Source organism: Sinocyclocheilus anshuiensis, unplaced genomic scaffold (genome assembly GCF_001515605.1).
Source record: "Sinocyclocheilus anshuiensis isolate Anshui unplaced genomic scaffold, SAMN03320099.WGS_v1.1 scaffold1638, whole genome shotgun sequence".
Classification (NCBI taxonomy): Eukaryota; Metazoa; Chordata; class Actinopteri; order Cypriniformes; family Cyprinidae; genus Sinocyclocheilus; species Sinocyclocheilus anshuiensis.
In genome coordinates this window covers 558902-580399 of record NW_015542885.1, presented here as the reverse complement: position 1 = coordinate 580399, position 21498 = coordinate 558902, and the positions used below count along the sequence as shown (strand labels likewise).

The 21498-nt window shown below is 38.5% G+C and overlaps 1 protein-coding gene across 4 annotated transcripts in view; it reads right to left on the bottom strand.

The window, feature by feature from the left end:
• Window positions 1–21498, bottom strand: part of spsb4a (splA/ryanodine receptor domain and SOCS box containing 4a) — a 57824-nt gene that overhangs the window by 15261 nt on the left and 21065 nt on the right. For 3 of the 4 annotated variants that reach the window (XM_016494341.1, XM_016494343.1, XM_016494342.1), the window contains exon 2: window positions 19663–20543. In XM_016494341.1, coding sequence (XP_016349827.1) covers window positions 19663–20368 — 706 coding nt within the window. In that variant the 5' untranslated portion in view covers window positions 20369–20543. Of the gene's footprint in view, window positions 1–1490; window positions 1597–1861; window positions 1907–19662; window positions 20544–21498 lie in introns of those variants that run through there. The other variant, XM_016494345.1, reaches the window with a different exon arrangement.

Sequence of the window (21498 nt, the reverse complement as noted above, 5' to 3'; positions counted from 1 at the left end):
CACACACACACACACACACACACACACACACACACACACACACACACACACACACACACACACACACAGGGTAGAGCAACACTTCAGCTCTGCAAAAAAGCAGCACTTCTTTAAAGTTCATCATACAGTAGAAAAAAACTCTAACTTGAGAATTGAGAGCAGTGCATGCTGGGATATAACTGCCATGTGTCTTGGCTCAGAGCTGCAGCCCACAGATATTCCTTCATTATTCCTCTCATATACTCATATATTTTCATCTGTTCTCTCCTCAGCTCAAACCAAAAAGATTTTTCCCTCCTAAAGAAGTGTCATTCAAACTCAGATGCCATCGCTCCTCCGCCAGGCCTCTGTTTACAGATCACTTCACTCTTTGTCTTTCATGTGGCGTGCAGATCCTCCACTGGAGTGAGTTTAAATAAGTTACCACAGTACTGAGAGGCAAGTGACTATAAAGAAACAGGGAAGTGAGTAGAGGAACAAAACAGCACTAAAACACATTTTTAATATCACAACAATGCCACGAGTTCTTAAAACAGGGCAGCATGACTGTTAGCCAATCATTTACCAGCTGCGATGCTAGAAAACTCACTTGTAAAGCGGAAATATGTGCTAAATTACTCCTATAATCACAACACTGCAGTAAAACACAACACTTACAGTTCTCGGTAACAGTTATTGCACACAAATATGTGGTTCCAAGCTGGAAGTCTGGAACTTAACTTCCTTAACACCAATGACTTCAGCAGTAAAGCACAACTGCATCCAGACAAACAGAGTTAAAGGAGGTTTCAGAAAGCTAAGACACATGCAGGGTGCTGGACTATTTAAATTAACCGCAAAAAAGGTGATTCAAAATAGTAAAAAATTTACAAAAAATATTGATCAGATACAACACCTAAAACATATGCTTTACCTTATACATTCATAATGTTAACATAAAAAGTGTATCTTAGTATCATTAACAGTATCAAAAACTTGAAAATTCTATACAAAAAAATAGTGGAAAAACTTTCAAATTGTTTATTGTTGTTAATGTGGTTAATAATCTTATTAATAATTAATAATAAAAGGCACACAGAGTAAGTAAATCAGCAATCTGGTCTATTATAGGGCAAAGGACAACAGCAACCAGTCATTTTTTGCACAACCTTTAATATTTATTTACACCCAGATGTAATGCAACATATGACTTTCAATATTACTGTTGTTGGATGTCCTTGTAGTGAAGGTAAAATATTCTCACTGTGAGATTTCACACACTGGAGCTTGTTAATAAAACATGAGCAGAATGAATCCCTGCGTAAATCCTTTACAAATCCATTCTTTTATACAGTGGGTACGGAAAGTATTCTAGCAAATGGCTGCAATATAACAAAGAGTGAAAAATTTAAGGGGGTCTGAATACTTTCCGTACCCACTGTATACTGTCCTACTCAACTGAATGTGACAATTTGCACAAAAACAGTCTTATCCATTCTGTTGGTGTCATCATGAATAAGGCCCATTGTTTATTTTGTTTGAATGGGGAAAGAGAGGTAATTTCAGTCTCGTTTTGGCACATTTCGTACTCATGGCCTTGATATCAGTCATGTGACTCTATAACCAAAAACGTAACATTCAACTGACACACAGCACTCAGCCTTTCCTGCTTTGTATGATAATATAATAATAAACGTAAATACAACTTTCTTTAGTTTATAACATGTCCTTACATTTATATATAGCTTACAACTCAAACAATAAACCCCACTGCTGAGGGTGAGAGGAACTAAAAAAAGCTTATCGGTAGTTGTGAAACCAAAAATAGGAGGAGATTTCTGGTCACTCCCTTCTCATGTAAATGATCAGATCAGTGACGAACCTGCACATACTGTACGCCTGTGACAACCTGTCAGATGGGCTCGGACTGAAATACAAGTGTTCTAAAAAACACTGGTATTAATGGACAACGGGAATGCAAAAAATAATGGTAAGACTTGTATCTGGACATTTTTTTTAATTGTATTTATACAGTGTTATTTGTGACCCTGGACCACAAAACCAGTCATAAGTGTCAATTTCTCAAAATTGAGATTTGTACATCATCTGAAAGCTGAATAAAATAAGCTTTCCATTGATGTATGGTTTGTTAGGATAGGACAATATTTGGCCGAGATACAACTATTTGAAAATCTGGAATCTGAGGGTGCAAAAAAAATCTAAATATTGAGAAAATCGCCTTTAAAGTGGTCCAAATTAAGTTCTTAGCAATGCATATTACTAATCAAAAATTTAGTTTTAATATATTTAAAGTAGGAAATTTACAATTTTCATGGAACATGATCTTTACTTAATATCCTAATGATTTTTGGCATAAAAGAAAAATCTATAATTTTGACCCATACAATGTATTTTTGGCTATTGCTACAAATATACCCCAGTGACTTAAGACTGGTTTTGTGGTCCAGGGTCACATTTTATATTTTACATTTTATTTTATTTTTAACATTAGGTGGAGACTGGCTGTGCAAAACTCTGATGGCAGAAATACTACATTTGAGTGAAATATATATATATTTTTTTTTTCTGTTGCAAACCAGTATGAACTGAATATATTTATATTAATATATGTTTTAAAATAATTAAAAGTTACTTTAAAATAATTTAAACAAGACTTGCAACAATCTCTCCTGTTTTTAAAATTGCTTTTCTTTGTAAACATGCACTGAAAGGACTTTTTTTTACCATTATGATATTTTTTGCGAGTGTCCCATGCTATTAATGCTCTGTTTGCTGTTCAACATTAATGAAAATGGTCTTTGTCTACTCAAAATCTAATTTACCCACCAACACCTGTCTTCCAACAGGCACCGACCAAGTTGCCCCCCCTCTGCGGCTGCTAATCGTAGGCCAGAAGCGGACAGGAAAGAGCTCAGTGGGCAAAACAATCCTGGGTAAGGACGCATTTAATACATGGGGTGGAGCGGACAGTGCAGTAGCACACGGAGAATCTGAGGGCCGACAGCTGATGGTCGTGGATGGGGCACGAATGAGAACCTGGTCCGTAAACAGGAGAAACTGGAGCTATTTAACGCCTTGTCGCTGTGTGAGCCCGGACCCCACATTCTGCTCCTGGTAGTTCCCTTACTGCACTTTAGCCACTCTGAGAAAGCGGCCCTACAAAAACGCATGGAGATCCTCACAGAGGGTGTGTGGCGCCACACCATGGTCGGGTTCACGCTCGGGGACCGTCTGCATGACTGCAGCAAACAGGACCACATCCAGACAGCCGGGAAGGATCTCCAGTGGCTAATGGAGAAGTGCAGGTATAGGTACCACGTTCTTAACAAGACACCCCAGGACAGACAGCAGGTCTCTGGTTTACTAGACCGTGCGGAAGACATGCTGATGGAGAACGGGGGATGGCACTTCTTCCTACACATGTACTGCAGGCTGGAGGAGGAATGGAGCCGAAGAGAGAGGGAAATGAAAGAAAGGATACTAGAGAGACATGATGGAGCAGGAAAAAACAGTCGAGGACTGGCTTTAATTCCTAATCACAGTCAAAAAGGTGGTCTGCATGTGAACGATACTCTACTGAAATTAGTTTACCACGGCTAACCGCTGCCAAACAAAGTTACACGGCATTGTTTCGGCATGAACTCAAAGTGAACTTCTGAACTGTAAATATGTTTCATCAACAAAGATTTTAGGTTAAAATATATGTATGTCTTGTCTTCCTTCCTGCAACTGCTCACCATTTCTCTCAATTTATCAATTTCTTTAAATGTGTCCATTTCACCAACAACACCTTTTTGATTTCATCTTTTTTTCAAACTCATTTTAAGTGGTCCTGCGGTGTGACAAATGATTAAAAGTACAAATATGTATTTTGTATGTATTTATTAATATTTAATATTTAATGAACATATTCCTAAAAATAATCTAATAATAATAATAATAATAATAATAATAATAATGAGGTCTATTAGCTGGGTCCACTGACATTTGTTACAGTATTTGCTCATCTCTGTTAATTAAAAAATGTAAATACAATTTTTGAATTAAAATTACAATTTAAAATGTACAAAATAGAACCGTTCATTGTTAGTTCATATTAAATTTCATTAAATAATATTAACAGATACAACTTTTGATTTTAATAATGTACTAGTAAATATTAAAATTAACATTAACTAAGATTAATAAATGCATTAGAAAAATTTTTCATTGTTAGTTCATGTTAACTAAATAACAAATGGAACCTGGAAATGGAACAAATGGAAAAAAAGTGTTACTAATTATTTCATATCAGCTACCCACATTTTCACTCAAACATTGTTATTTAAAACTTGATGTGAGCCCGTGTTTATATAACAACTCGTTGTGGTTAAATAAAAAAATTTCGCTTTAAGATGTAGGTTATGAGTTATGTAATATCCGTATGGACACTCATTGGACAGGGCAAATTCGAAGATGATACTTTACAACATCTTACATAATGATACGCTAGATTCCAAAACAATGCAATAAGGGGCAATCATAGAATACAAAGGACTCTTATTTCTTACAATGATTTTTTTATGACAATTGTAAATAAAATGTGAATGTCTTAAACAATATGTTTTGTATTATTTGCTTGTTAGAACCCTTCCAATTCATTTTACTTATCCATTCATATTTTATTTGAATTTAAGCTTTTTGCTTGCATTCTACAGGACAGAATTAAGAAACAGAGAAGAGACGGGGAACTAGACTGGAACATGACGAAGGCCAGAAAGATCCGATGTCCTCATGAGCACAATTGCTCACACGTGTTGTGAGGACGTGGACTTCATGATTCATTCATTTGATTAATTCAATTTACCACCTGATGTCTCTTATCTAGTCCTTGCTACTCTCTGGCTGCATCCGAAAACTTAGGCAGCTGACTTGCTGCCGTATGAGGCAATGACTTTGCAGGCAGCGTTTTTGCACGAAGGCACCTCATGAAACTGATTACGGGCAAGCTTCTGAGGCAGCGTAACGGTTTAATGATCTACAACAAAATAGAACAAGTTTTTGTGATAACTAAACGAATATTTAATTACTATAATACTGATTTCTCCCAAGAAATAACATCAAAAGTGCAAAAAGTTAGTCAGAAATATACATTTACACACAAACTGACCACCAAACGCAACTTTCAGATGCCAAAATGTATTCTTTTAGCTCAACTGTCACGGAATGGAACGCACAGGATTGTGGGATATCAAAGGCAGGTGAAGGATACATCTATGTTGCCTTCAAAATTTGATCCGAAAAAGGTACCTCCGGTGACAGGAAGTAAAGCAGAACTTGGATTCGGATGTGCCTTGATGCCTTCCTGCCTTGGAATGCTGCCATTTTAGAGTTTTCGGATGCAGCCTCTGTGTGCATGCACTCATATCTCTCACCTTTACCCCTCTTCGACAACACTTCTTCACATCATCATATCCAAAGTCTCCCCACCCCTCGCATATTAATACTCTTTAAAGTGACTGATGGCCATGCCATCACAGCGCTGAGCCCCGAGCAGTCGCTTTAATTGATATGCAATTTGCACGTCATCTTAATCTGAGGATCCTTTAATCTGCTACTCAGGATGAGGCATTTCATTTAACAGATCAAAGCCAGAGAGCGAGCGAAACATTAGAGGCCCTAATTTCAAAGTGAAATTCTCTCTCGTCGTCACACGATGTCAAACATCATCTCGTTACGGTTGGGTAAACAAGCCTGAGTGCGATGATGAGAGAAACATCGAAAGCATCGAGCTACAGTCACCGCTTGTCTCGACTGCACAAGCACCCGCCCGCCACAGATTCTACCAGTCACCCTCATTTGCATATGCTGATAGTTGCTAATTTATGTGTGCGAATGTAATGTTCCTGCTGGCAAGCATGTTGTACTGTATGGGGACAGTGGAGAGACGTGCTAGCAGGGAAGAGTCTCTGTGGATGGACTGTCTTCATTTCAGGACCCTCTTACAGACACTCTGCCCATAAACCAGGTGATCTACTGACCCCTTTTCCACCCGCACATCACTAACCTTGAACAACCAGTTACCAAATGTAACAGAGCCAGACTGAATTGCAGAGATATATATTCTCTCTCTCTCTCTCTCTCTCTCTCATATTTTCTAGCATAGTGAGGACTTTCCATTAAATCCATTCTATCCATTTTTTAAACTAAGCTAATAATATTTTCTATCCCCTAACCTTAACCCTAAACCAAACCCACACACAAAATATTTTTAATTTTTAGATTTTAAATAAAACACTATTTCATATGTTTATTAAGTCAGTATGTTTATGTTGGCCTAAGGAAACACACACACAAACACATTCAAAAGTTTAGGGGTCAGGATTTTTTCAAAATAGCCTACTACTTCTATTCAGCAAGGTCACATTAAAATAATCAAAAGTAACAGTAAAAACATTTATAATATTACAGTTTTATGTTAAAATTGATAAGAAATATTTCTTGAGCATCAAATCAGCATATAAGACTGATTTCTGAAGGACCATGTAACACTGAAGACTGGAATAATGGCTGCTGAAAATTAATGCTTGCCATGACAGGTATATTACATTTTAAAATATTATATCATTGTATTGTTTTAAATTGAGACCTTTAAGACACATTAAAATGACTTACTGACCCCAAACTTAAGTAATGTAGACAAGATAGCAAACTTACACTCCATTACTTTCTGTGATCTCACTAGTACACTACAAAAAAGGCCTACAAAAATGGCTTCAAAGGGTTCATTGTGCTGAAAATACCTGTTTAAACTAGTCTTAGATGGTTTAAGATGGTCTCTTAGCCTGACTGGCCAAGCTGGTCTCAAGTTAGTCTAGCTGGCCTCCCAGAAAGTCCCTTAAACCCCTCTAAATCCAGTCAAAAGTTCAGTCTGGCCAGGGTGGGAGATGATCTATGACTAACAAACCAGTTTAGGTTGGTCTTTCTTCAGCAGGGTAGTCGGGCTTGACCGAGAGCTAAGAGAAATGATGACATTGCATAGGTAGGTGAAGGAAAATAATTAAGCCGTCATTAGAAAAAGCCCTCTCTCTCAGCATTTGAACCTTTGCCATACCCCACCACGGCACCAGCTCCGCTCAAGAGCACTTTCCAGTTGGCAGCTCTTCACACACTGTGGTCCAGCTAATCAACAGGTTCAGTTCAGGGATGATTATAAGGGCTTCTGTACGCTTGACAATACAGATAAATTGCAGTCACTACAGCTTGTACCTATGCAAAGCAAACAGAATGTGTACATGATGTACATAAAGGAGGAATGAGTAATGGCTGTAGAGAGAAGTTCCCATGGATTTTTGATCAAATAGCACAAGAGAAGTGAGGAGGCAGAGAGAGAATCGATAGATCAGAGAGCAAAAAAAAAAAGCAGTGGGAAAGAATACGGACGCACACTGTTAAAGTGACCTGGTGAAATAAAACTGGACTTTAAAAGATACCTTCTGAGTTAAAGCTGATATTTGCAAAAAACATTTATGTAAAATAGCATCTTTTCTGTAATTTGCATACACCCCTGAGTGCGAATCATCAATCTTTTTGTTTCATTTTCCCTGAAAAGAAAGGCTGTACATTTTGTTAGCATGCATTAGCACATAGATTAGCTTCAAAGCTAACATGGACAACACTTCAAAAAACCTGTTTCCTAATGAGAATTTTATCCAGTTGAAATATCTAAAAATCCCTGAAACAAGATACATTTACTTTTACTTTACTTTCAATTAAATCTTAAACAGAATTTTTTTTTTCATTTGATATAAGCAAAAATGAAGTTAAAAATAATCTGCCAGTGCTGTAAGACACATTACACTTGTATGAAATATACATTCTCTAAAAACAAGTATAAATATTTACATATCATACATATATGCAGTGTTGCTTCTTAAGTACATTTTTCTAGTTTAAATGATTTAAAGATATTTTAATTAGAAAATAAGTTTAAAAGGGTGATTAAAAACGTAAAAGGTTTAAAAGTCAGACAAAGGTCAATTAAAAAGGTTTAAAAGTCAGACAAATCCAATTTTTTTTTATTTCACAGGGTGTTTAAACTCGCAGTTTCTTAGTTAATGAGGAAGTAACAAAGGCAGAGCTGTGTTTTGTTTGTTTTGTTATGTTTTATCCATGCAACATGTTGCCACCTGGGTCACCTTGAGCTTCTATACACAGCCCTTGACCAGAGTCAGCATCCAAAAAGCTATAATGTAGGTGTAAGACAGTGAGCATGATGATTTGTCTTTAAAGAAGAGTTATGCTAATGATCGAACACATCTACTATGTCAATACACATGTCAAAAAGGTGCACTGCTACTGGAGTCAACCAGCTCATATGGATAGCCATTCTCTTCAAAGCTATTTTTCAGCATAGCATCGGAACACCTAGATTCTGCTTTTAAGCTCATCCAAATACATCAATAGCACATCCACCTTGAAAGATCAACAGCTCATCAAGTAAATCACCACGCAATGTCCAATGCAAAATTTCTTCTTCTTTTGTTCTTAAAGACTGCCATATACAGGGATACACACAGTGAGCGCAATGGAAGTCAAGGCCTGTGTTTAAATCTCTGTGGATAATAACGCTTAATATAATCCAAACGTCTACAAGTCTGCGGTCACCCATTCTCTCATTTGTGTGGTCAGGCTTACCGTTAGATAAGTGTAAGGATGAAAAATGGCCAGATCTGATGAGCTGGAGTCAGTAAGGAACCAGGAGGCGGGCTTATTATCAGAGCCCACTGCCTCCACAGCTCAATCACCGAACATACTGTCTCTCTTTACTTTGTCTTCTCTCACTCTCTGCTCTCCCTTTGTTTCTGTCAGTGACTGAATGATGTCTGTTTCCACGGAAACTCCCTCAGGCAATTAGGTGTGCAAATGTTGCAGAGCGGTGCAGAAAGGAAAGAACATGCTGAAAAATGGGGTAGGGAGGGAACAAAAGCAAGAATCAAGAGTCAAACGTGGATCTGTTCCACTAGTGGGTGGCGCTGCTTTGTGTTGCCTGGTTACAACTGAGGTTAACGGTCATAAGCCAGTGTAGACAAAACTATAAAGCTATATAAACAACAGCACGTGATTGATACGGTTATTAAGCGTTTGGTGGTGTAATAAATAATAGGCTGTCATTTATTGGGTTTGATCCAGAAGTGTGCAAGGCGTTATGCTTGGCGTGTCGCAACGGTGCAGCCGTGTTGAACCACTCAGCTTGGTATAAGACCCTGCAACTATACACTAAACAAACAGCTTCTGTCTATCATTTGTTTTTCCACAAAATAAGCCTTCAAGGAGATTACCCAAGATGCTTACTAAGCCAACGGTGGAGTTTAGTGTGTGTGTGCACAGGCGGATAAATCACACAAACTGCACGGTCAGCAATCGTGAAGGTAAGTCTCATTTCGACATATTATAAGCCTGAGGTATTGAGCTAACCTTAGGTACCCTATCACGCAGTAATGATATGCTTTAATAACATGCTTTCATATCTGTCATATTTCCAGGGCAGGAAAAAAAGACATCAAGTCACCATGACAGGCAGCTTGCCAGCTTGGTCTGTAAAAAAAAACACTCAACAGTTTCCTAACATCTCCTGTGCTTCTCTCATTGCATTACAGAGGCATTCTGTGCATGTGCTTGACCTCCCCTTGACTTCACTGTCTGTGTGTGTGTGTGTGTGTGTGTGTGTGTGATTGTTGTACTGTAAAGATGAATGTAACAGCTGCAGGTGAGGCTGCGGCCTTATGGTGTTAGCTGAAACTTGATCCAGCTAATGAATCCTCTAATGACTGGCTCTCAATTAACACAGAGCCCAGCTGTTTGTCCTGAAAAGAGTAAGGACCACTTCTCTGTCCTCTCTTTACCTCTTTATCCATCTGTTTGTTCCCTCCCTAACTTTGCCAGGTGCTCTCCATTCATGCACAGTACCAGATGGAATTGTAGATAGACGATTATAGCATTGTCTAAAAAGGACACCATATTTTTCTCTTGGAACTAACTAACTATAAATTAACTAACTATCTAACAGATACTGACAGTCATTTACGGTTTAAGACACTTGGCACTAACTAATTAACTAACTTACTAAAACACATAATGACATTAATTGCACATTGTAAGATTCTTGGAATCTTGAAACTAACTAACTAACTAACTATAATAACTAGCAGATACTTATTAACAGTCATTTACATTCTAAGACACTTGGCACTAACTAACTAACAAACATAGACTGACATTCATTTATATTTTCCATGAGTCTTGGAAATAACAAACGAACCAACTAGGCTAACTAACTAACTAAGAGATACTAACACTTGGCACACTAATATACTAATATTTTCTTTCTTTCTCTTACCTTATTACATTTCCATTATTTTTTATCTTATAATCTTATGATGCCAACCCTGAAACAACATACAGAACTACCAAATTTTGCTATAAGTTTGATTGCATCATATAATAATTGCTGTTAATAGTGTTCATCGTCTGTTTGATTACGTCTTTAATTGATCACGTCTTTAATTGATCACGTCTTTAATTGATTTTTCTGTACATTTCTGCCACATGTACATTAACTGACATTCACCACTGATAAGCTACCACTAAATATCGTAGAAACTTAATTTGCTGTAAAGTTGCTTTGCAATGATTTGTATCGTGAAAAGCGCTATACAAATAAACTTGAATTGAATTGAACATCATCCATTTATGTTAAATACTTCAACTCAATTAATCAGTCAATTGTAATGAATTCTCCATATCAACATTTTTCACATTAAATAAATACCATCACAACATTTTTATGGCAAACAAAAAAGTTTTTATTTAAACATTAAATGTAGTTATGCTGGGCGTGATGGTATTCCTTCAAGTACACTGGAGAACCATGTAAACTCCAGGGTGTGGAATGAGATATTTGTGTTCCGAAGAAGAACAGAGATCTTACGGGTTTGGAACAACATGAGGGTGAGTAATTAATGACAGAATTTTCATATTTGGGTGAACTATCCCTTTAATGTGTCCTGCTAAATGTTTAACATGCCAGACACTCTTCAAATTACCATCAAAAATATGAAGCAACAGCTCAAAGTCATGACATGCCTATTGAAATACAGTATGAGTTCAAACGCACTTCAAAGGCAGCTGATACAAAGTCATTCTTTGACCTCACATCTGGCAATAGAAAACCACATGGAAAAAATTGAATCCATTTTTTCACTAACTGTCTGTCTACATTCAAAAAATTAATTATAAATAAATCATTGAGAGGCAAAAGGCACATTTTGTCAAATATTTGTCAAAATCCATCACAACTTGTGATAAAACAAATTATGCATCCCTCAGACACACTATCGGACATGTACACACACACATGCACAAAGAATAAAAGTCCTGTGTGCACGCCTCATAACAAACAGATTCAAGGGAACAACGGGACACTGCGTACGTCTTAGGCATTGTGTTTACACAACAGTCGGCCTTTGTGTCTTTCCTTGTTCTTTCCGATCTCAGACTGATGGTAATTATCTATGTAGCGCTTGCTCTACATTCGTCTCGTCCTCTCCATCTCTCTTTCTCTCTCGCTGATGCTGAGACGAAGAGAGCATGCTACTGGAGTGGGAATGTGGATCAGACACTATTGTGTGATGAATCATAGCTAGAGCTAATTGGTGTTTTAATCCCTGACAATTCAGGGCACAGTGACAGCAGCCTTCTGCCAGTCAGAGAGCAAATGATGGTATTCCTTCAAGTACACTGGAGAACCATGTAAACTCCAGGGTGTGGAATGAGATATTTGTGTTCCGAAGAAGAACAGAGATCTTACGGGTTTGGAACAACATGAGGGTGAGTAATTAATGACAGAATTTTCATATTTGGGTGAACTATCCCTTTAATGTGTCCTGAGTCATAGTATGTTGAATACAGTGTTTGTCGAATTCATGAGTGCTTTTTGGGCAAATATTGATTGAACATATTGAACATCTTGACTATGCTGGTCCACCAGTTAGACCAGCACTAAACCCACAAAACTAAACCCTACTGTCTGTTCAAGCATGAAAATTCTGGTTTAAGCTGTTTTTAGCAGGGTTTGACAGCCTCCCTCCATAGAAACATTTAGTGTAGGTGTTTTAAGAGACTCAAACATCAAAGGGAAGAATAAAATACAGCTTAGCAAACATAGCTTAGGTCTTAAGGAACAGATGTGGCCCAAACAGCACTACTGAGTCACACACTCCTCCTCCTTCTCCTCCTCCCCCAAGCACACCCACCCCACACACACACTCAAGAGAGAGAACGGTAATCTCTCCGATAAGATGCAGACGACCCTGCCAACTTATTAGGCAAGTGCCTCAGGCCAGCAACACCATGCAGCGCTAACCTACTGACCCATATAGCAGCCCTCTCCACTTGGCTAACACATCTTACACAGACAGAGAGACATCACGCTGTCATACAGCTGCACAATTCATTGAAATAAAATCAATATTCAGACTGAATTGAAAAAATGCACTTTTATTTATTATAAAGGCAATTTTTAACATTTTTGTATTATTATTATTATTATTATTATTATTATTATTATATCAAATAAAATATTAATATAAAGTAAATAATATTAATGTATAATTTTAATTATTATTATTGTTGTTGTTCATTTGTTCAATCATGTGTTTTATTTTATTACACATTGTATTTTATTATAAAGGTGCCTTTACATTTTATTTCAATTAAATTATAATTATAGAAAATACATTTGTATATATAATTTGTATTGTGTATATATATATATTTCCGATCTCAGATTGATGGTAATTATCTATGTAGCGCTTGCTCTACATTCGTCTCGTCCTCTCCATCTCTCTTTCTCTCTCGCTGATGCTGAGACGAAGAGAGCATGCTACTGGAGTGGGAATGTGGATCAGACACTATTGTGTGATGAATCATAGCTAGAGCTAATTGGTGTTTTAATCCCTGACAATTCAGGGCACAGTGACAGCAGCCTTCTGCCAGTCAGAGAGCAAATGAGAGAGAGAGAGAAAGCACAGACAGATAGAAACTCTCCGCCATCTCTCAATTATATCTACTCTGTGTTACACATTCACAATGGGGCGGCACATGTCAATTTCCCACTCATTTCTTGGTTGGACGCTGGCAATTAGAGCAAGTTTATATACAGTCAAACAGTTGTCTGTTCATCTTCCTCATTAGTGATGACATAAAGACACTGGATTCGGACAAGCCGGCTGGCTGACTTCATAATCACAAAGGCTTATGGGTCGCAGACATCGCATTGAATGATGCCGCATGTAATATGGTGAACAGTGTCACTGTCTGGTCACAATGCTAGGCATGAAGGAAGCTCTGAATGATTTGGGTGATAAAGAATCATGTGATCATACCCATTTGTTACGAGGCGTGCAAACAGGATGGGTTCTTCCTGATCAAAAACAACTGGACAGGGCACAACAGAATGAAACAGTCCTGCAAAAGTTTGGGGTTGGTAAGATTTTTGAAAAATGCTCACTGACAGAGGATCCAATTTTTTAAACAAAGATACAGTAAAAAACAGAAATATTGTGAAATATTTTTTACAATTTAAAATGACCATATATTTTAATATAATTTATTCCTTTAATTGCAAAGCTGAATTTTTATTACTCCAGTCTTCAGCGTCACGTGATCCTTCAGAAATCATTCTAATATGCTGATTGTGATTTTCAGGATATTTTGATGAATAGAAAGTTCAAAAGAACAGCATTTATTTCAAATAGAATTTTAGGTAACAATAAAAATGTGTTTACTGTCACTAGGGCTGCACGATTAATCGAATGCGATTGTTATGAGCATTTTGTTAGTAATGCCGGTTCTGTAAAAAGCAGGAAATCATCATCACGTGCTTTCAGGTGGAGCAGCATTTACTACACATAGCCGTAGTTCACTGACAAGTTACGCAAAACAATCGCAGACGATTTTATTGCGCGATTATGAAATCGAAGAAATCGATTATGAAAGCAGTTTGCATAGCTTCTCAGTGAACTACGGCTCTGTGAAGTAAATGCTCATTGCATTATAAATATACTTTATTTTAATGAAATTTATAATAATAAGAACTCCGATAAACCGTATATTGCCGTAGTCATGTGTTTGTTAGTCACGTTGAATCAATGAAAGCAGATGAGTCTTCTGTTAATTCAGCAGCAGCGATAGGCATTTCCTGGGTTTTTTCTGCGAGGCGTATTTGGAGTTTCATCGCGAGAGCGCCCTCTGGCCTTTGGATGGAGATTTACTGCTGATCACAGAACCGTGCTTCACTGAAAGATACGCATGACAATCACAGCTTCTGTCGAATCGCGATCTCGATTCCATTTCGATTTATCGTGCAGCCCTAACTGTCACTTCTGATCAATATAATGCATCCTTTGATCAATATAATGTGTTGAATAAAAGTATTAATTTTTTTTTTTTTTTATCTTACTGACGCCAAAGTTGAATTGTCCGATAACTTGACATGTCACCTGAAAACTGTAAAATTTATGACAGGATTATTTTAAATCAAGGCTTTCAAACAAGTTTAAATGAATTTATCTGAATGTCAAGCCATTTTAATTCTACTTATTTAAATTCAATTTACAGTTTTAGTTATGTTCGCTACTTCAATTCCAATAGAACTTGCGTTAACAAAACATTTTCAATATAATACAGAATGGCGCACAAACATACGGACAAAAACAACAAGACACGAAACACTGAAGTCAATCTACATGTATAAATCAACAAAATATAGTGCAGACTGCAAGCAACAATGTGCAGTCAACTATACAGTCCTCACAACAATGGAAATCTTAACAGAAATGTGGCTTACAGTTAATCACTACCATTAAGATGTTAATACTAAAGCAGAAATGTAGGGAAAAAATTCTAGACAAGCTAATCATCTAGTCACATAGGTGGACTAGTCGCCCAGCCTGACCCATTCCAAGCATGTGTACCCAGTGTGTGCAGTGGTGGGGCTTGTTCAGGGTCTGACTGCTGCTTTTCATTTGCAGTGCGATTAATTATAGCGGCGGTGATGAACACTATTCCACTGCCGTGCGGATAACTTCTCGGGATGCTGTCACTCACACACACACACGGTACACAGCAGAACAGACAGACGTGGGCTCCACCGAGGCAGAGAAGCTTCTTACTTTTTAGTGTCCTCACTCTCTCTCTCACACAAAACCTGCATTCGCCTGCTCACAATTTGTATGCTCACACCCATAATCAGACTCAAATAACATCTCTTTCCCTTACTTACACTCATCCTGTTTTGAGTTCCTGTTTTCACAAAATGTGTTTTCAGGCTTCCCTCACAGATACTCAAGTATTCTCCTAGAGTTCCTCTCACTCACATACAGGCTATTCTCACTCTTATGGGAGTTACAAATATGGCGTCTCGAAACCTAGTGAGCTGCCTACTAAGTATTTTTGCTGTTTAAGTATAGGCACTTCAGTAGGATTTGTGACAGTACCTACAAAGTCTAAAATTGCTATAACTCTTTTGACACACCATGGGCTAATGTCCAGAAATGGGGTCTAAGTACTGTATCTGAATTGTATTCCTTATATGTATATTAACTTTCAAAAAGACTAATATAATATAGTTAATGTCAAGATTAGAATGCAAAAGCAAAATGGCACACACATTTGGATTTGTGCCCAATGACAGACGTAGTGGAGTGAGGTTTCACTCTAATTTTGTTTAGGTTTGGTGATTATAATAAATGCAGTTTATACTGAATGCTATAATAATTTATTATCGTTTCAAACTTACATTTTTCATCTCTGTTCTGTTCTCAATACCGTTAGATTTGCTAATGTTTCTTGGTCTTTGGGATGTATTTTCTGTGGAAATAAAATGCTTGTTTATAGTGTTTAGATTTGCTAACGTTTATTGGTTCTTAGAAATGATTTGCTGTAAAGTGAGGGGAAAAAATATGTTTTTTTGTTTATGATGTTTGTACATTTTTTTTATTATTATTATCGTTATCATTATTATTTTTTATTTACCAGTATTTTACATTATTTCTGAAAGTAATAACAAAATGTGATATATACACACACACTGATGCAACGTTTTTTTCTTTTCTTTTTTCGGTGCAAAATATATTTAGGTGTGACTTATTTTCCAGAAAAAACAGTAGGCAGCTCACTAGGTTATGAGACACTGTGCTTAATCTGCCCAGAAACTGCTTGGGCAGCTTACTTTCTTTTGAGAAACCATGTCTACGAAGCCCCAAAACTCTGTAAACTGCAAGGTCTTGAAACACTTCTGCTAAATGCATAAATGTTAACCTCAAACATGCTGTCCAAGTGGGCAGCTTAAAAGATTTTGAAAGTTTTTTTTTTTTTATGTTCAAAAATGATGTCTAAGGAGGCAGCTCACTGGGTATTGACACAGTCTCTCTATTTCTCTTGTGTTTACATTATCTCCTTCTATCTCACAGTCACTTACCCTGGACACTTTAAACTCATAAGTATCTATTCCAAGACACATTTACCACAGAGGAGTCTGATTCAGTCAGACAGCTCTGAGTGTGTGTAATGAAACTAGTTTGGTATTGACTGTGCAGATGTGTAATAAGACCGGGAGCATGCTTGCATATATATTAAAATTAAGCCTGGGGTTTAGACTGTGCTGCACATATCTAAAAATGTCACAGCTTACATTTTTCCGACCTCATCATTCTTACTGCAATCATTACTCATGTTTCTCTCTCTCACTATCGCTCTCAGTCTCTTGCATTCCACAAGGAAAGGTGCTTAACAGCCTCCTGCACGTGACTTAAAACATGCAAAACATCTAAAATGTGTATAAACCCACAATCCTCAGAGCAAATCTTAACACTACTTTGGAAACCATGAGCTTCCAAGTGAGTGATCCGGTCCAAAGATGGCTTTTCCAAACACCTCTTGAGATTCACAGAAATCTCTCTCTTTTTCAAGCATTACACATTGCTTTGCTCTTGCTCATTTCATACAATTTTACAGCAAATAAAGACATGCTTACTAGAAGCTTTGAAAAGATTTTAAATGGTCTTAGGACCACTTACTGAGTTGCTCTTTCCATCTGAAAGGGAAAAAGAGGGCTCTTTCAACTTCAGACGAGGGAGCTTTGAGAGTGTCCCACTCTGCTCACTGTCCCCTGATACGGAAACACACCAGGGAGGAGAAGACTCTGTAGAGCGACACCGAGACCAAAGCAACCTAATCCATATAAACAGGGCTGAAATGACACGGATATGATTCTGCTTGTGGGCTTACTGGGTTGCTTATTAAATTAATACTCTGAAGTCATGTACAATGATACGTTTTATAAAGGGATATTACGCTTTTATTCTTTCAACATTGACAGTTTAATTAACGGAGTGAAATGTCTATAGGGAATGAGTTGTTTCAGTGATTAAAAAAAGTCAGTTACCAAATATTAACTGAGAATTTTGTGATTATTATTTTCAATATGTTTGATTATTTATTAAACAACGGTGACTTTTATCATACAGCTGTTGCTGCTTTTAAAAAAGCAAGTTACTTGATGCTGTGCATTAATGTGTTTTTACCATGGTAAAAAAAATTCAAAATTTTATCATCATTTCCTCATGTCATTCCAATCATACATTACTTAATTTCTTATGTGAAACACAAAAAAATGCTATTTATAAAAATGTCTCCAATTTCATCTGGGCCAGAAAGTTCTTCAAAATATCTTATTTTGTGTTGCACAGAAAAAATGTCATACAGGTTTGGAATGACATGAAGCAGAGTAAGCTAAAAATAAAACAATCATCCACAGGTATGGACGTTTGAACATGGAGTTTCTTTCATGGAGAAACAGCTAAATCTACCAGATGACTCTATGAATCTCTGTTCTGTAAGATGTGAGGAGAAAAAAAACACCTTGAGGTTGTGCTATCAAATAAAGCTCAAATGGTTACATGCCTCTGGCTTTAAAATGCTGTTTCACACAAACCCTCTGGCTTATACACACACACACACACAGTGTCTGCCTGACAGGAGCGGATTAGAAAAAAAGTGCTTCCAAAACATGCTGATGATGGATGAAGGAGAGTTTCAAGTCTTTACAAACACAGGGGCTCAGTGTTTAGCCTTGTGAATGGTGTGATAGCTCTGTGATATGAAAAGCCATGTTTCTGAATGACAGAACCTAGTGATGCCATTAGTGATGCTTTAAACTAATGCACAATCACTTGCACAAAACACACATGCTAACACACAAAATATGCAACCATAAACACACCAAACTCATAAACATGTTATCTGTGAACATCAAAACGAGAGCCTTTCCTGATGCTATGCTAGTTGTAGGGAACAGCTAACCTAACTAGCAATGTTTTGAGCCTTCCTGCCTCCACTGCCATCGCGTGCTTCATTGTTCCTTACATTAATAATGAATACATGCCTGCAGCACTGGCCAAGCACCCTGAGGGACATCGTAAGAGAAGAACCAGAATCCATCTCTTTACATTGTGGTCTTGACTCTTGAACTAACAGGATGGACGACAAGATGCAATAGTCAGGCTCTCTTGCTGGCTAACTACACCTGTATGTTGAAATACCAACAATTCATGGCTACATCTCAAGCAATGTTTGCACAGAACAGTGTTGTTGTAGCGTGGCACAACAAGGTCAGGGTTTTGATTGCCAGGGGAAAAGTCGTCGTCTGCCTAATGAGTACTCTCCTGAAAAAAACATGTTAAACCAGCCCGAGTTGGTTTGCTGGTCTTCTAGCCTGGTCAAGGTGGTCTGTTAGCTGATTTTTAAAGGGTTTTTGGCACTTTCCAGCTAGTCAGGCTGGGAGACCAGCTGTCCACCCAGCTAAGCACCAGCTTGGCCAGACTGGGAGACTGGCTACACCAGAGGTGTCTAATCCTGCACCTGAAGGGTCACTGTACTGCAGTTTTTAGCTCAATCAAGGTCTTCAGGATTACTACAAACTTCCAAGAAAGTGTGTTGGCCAGTTTGGAGCTAAACTGCAGGGACATTAACACTCCAGGAACAGGACTGGGCATCCCTTGGCCTAGAGCGGGTAGGCCAACGTCGATCCTGGAGAGCCACAGTCCTGCAGAGTTTTGCTCCAACCTTGATAAAAACTCACCTGCCTGTAGCTTTCAACTAACCCTTAGACCTTTATTAGCTTGTTCAGGTGTGTTTGATTAGGGCTAGAGTGAAACTCTGCAGGACTGTGGCTCTCCAGGACCGTCATTGGCCATCCCTGGCGTAGACTAGCTGAAAATCAGCATGACCAGGCTGGAAGACCAGTTGAAGACCAGGCTCGGAGACCAGCAAAACAGCTTAGAACGATTTTTTTTTTTTTTAGCAAGGTAAATGTAATGCAAATTTTAATTAGAACGACACCGTGAGCTTATCCCCCTGGAGCAATTTGGGGTTAATGCCTTGCTCGAGGGTAAAATGATGATGGAATTGAACAAGCAAGCTTCAGGTTTCTGAGCCATAACCACTACACCAACACAACCCAATTCAAGTGAGTTTTAAAAAATCTGCAAACTCTATTTCAAGCACGATCTTTAAGTATCAAACAATTATTCAGGTATAAATCTAGAGAAAATGTATACTTACGATCTAGGCCATTGATGTAGCGCATGGTGATTTCACAGTGGCCCCACACCGCACTGACAATGGGGTACAGCTTTTTGCCCTTAAGACCTCTGAAGGCCACTCCGAGGTACTGTCCGTCCACCATGAAGCTCAACGTGCCCTCATCCATGTCCAGCACTACTATCAAGGCATCTGGCAGCACAAAGGCCTCCTCTGGCTCCAGGAAGCTTGGGTATGTGGGTGCAGAAGAGACCGGCCGGTTCTTACTGTTATGGTAGAGCTTGTTTCGTCCCAGGTCCCAGCCCCAGGACTCGCTATCACTGCCAACTAAAGAAGTGTAACCCACTGAGTGCAAAGGGGCATCTGGCATGGCCACACCCACCACCGCATTTGTGCCCCGTTGCCTAGCAGGCCAATGGATCCTCCAAACATGGAGTCCTCGTGTGTATCCCACCCGTCCACGAATGCCATCGGTACTCTGGGCAACAGGGTGCCGATGGAAGGTGAGTTTGTCATCGTCCTTGATGAAGATATTAAGCGAGCGATCGTCCGGGTTCCAGGCATGTCGAAGCTGCTGCTCATACGGAGCAGGGGGCATGTCCAGGAGTAGGTCCAGCCGGGCTGGCTTGAAGAAATCTGGCCCTCTCAGTTCCCTCCTCAGCGGCCTGTAGGATGGCTCTCCGCGCACGTCTACGGACTTGATGCTCCCCGAGATCTTCTGGCCCATGGCTTGGCTGGTTGGATAGGGGTAGGGAGGAGGAGAGAGGGAAGGGGTGGTGCAACACAGGGGCTGGGCTTCTGGGGTCCGCCGTTACCTCATCAAAGCACCAAGACGACAGCCTGAGGCCCCCAAACTCACGTCAGCGTCTGGCAGTGGCGAAAGTGCCAGCCTTACTGAAGCCCTAGGAGAAAACACACCAAAATACGTCATTAGAACAGCAATTTTACACAGATCAAAGAGTCTGCGGGCTGGTTTTATGAGTGCATCTAGAACTATTAAGTGTGAATCTCAATGGTGTGAAGGATCAACATCATCAACAAGATGATGAGCAGAAAGAGAGGATCACTGCCAACCACAGCCTGACAGCATGTGAGAGTCTGCCATGGGGAAGGATGTAATAAGGAATGCCTCCGGTGAGAACGAGACACCTTCTGTATGACATACAGAAACACTGAACACACATATATTCACACATGACAAGACACATCACCTCTAGCTCAAAAACAGCCCAGCTTATGTCAACACAGAGCAATACAGACCCACACATATTGCATTTTAAAAAAATCGTATAAATGGTATTCATTCAAAAGAGCTATAGCCACTTCAAACAGTTTGAAACTCTGACATTTGAATAAGGAAATAAATAGATTTAATGCAATAAATAAATAAATGGGAAAATAAATAAATAACTTGAAGAAAATTGGAGCCATGCTTGTTTATGCAAAACCTTCTGCCACAATGTTAAGGTGTGGGTGACTATCAGAGCATTGCTAGGATATCTTGAGTGATTTTTACAGCGTTATTTTACAGTTGCTTCTGGGTGGTTTCTAAAATGTTGCGTGGTGTTTGCTAGGGAGTTCTGCGTGATGGCAATCAGGCTCAAGTCAAAAGAGTCCAAAAAAATCCCTATGATATTCTCATCTCTAAATATGGCTTGGAAGTTCAATGTCTCCACCAATGTAAGATTATTTTGATTGTTAGTCTGATTGCCTAAAAAAGTAATTATCAGTCTCAGATCATTGAATCAGGCTTCATTGAAAGTGAAAGTGAAAGTGAAAGTGACATGTGGCCAAGTATGGTGACCCATACTTGTAATTAGTGCTCTGCATTTAACCCATCCAAAGTGCACACACACA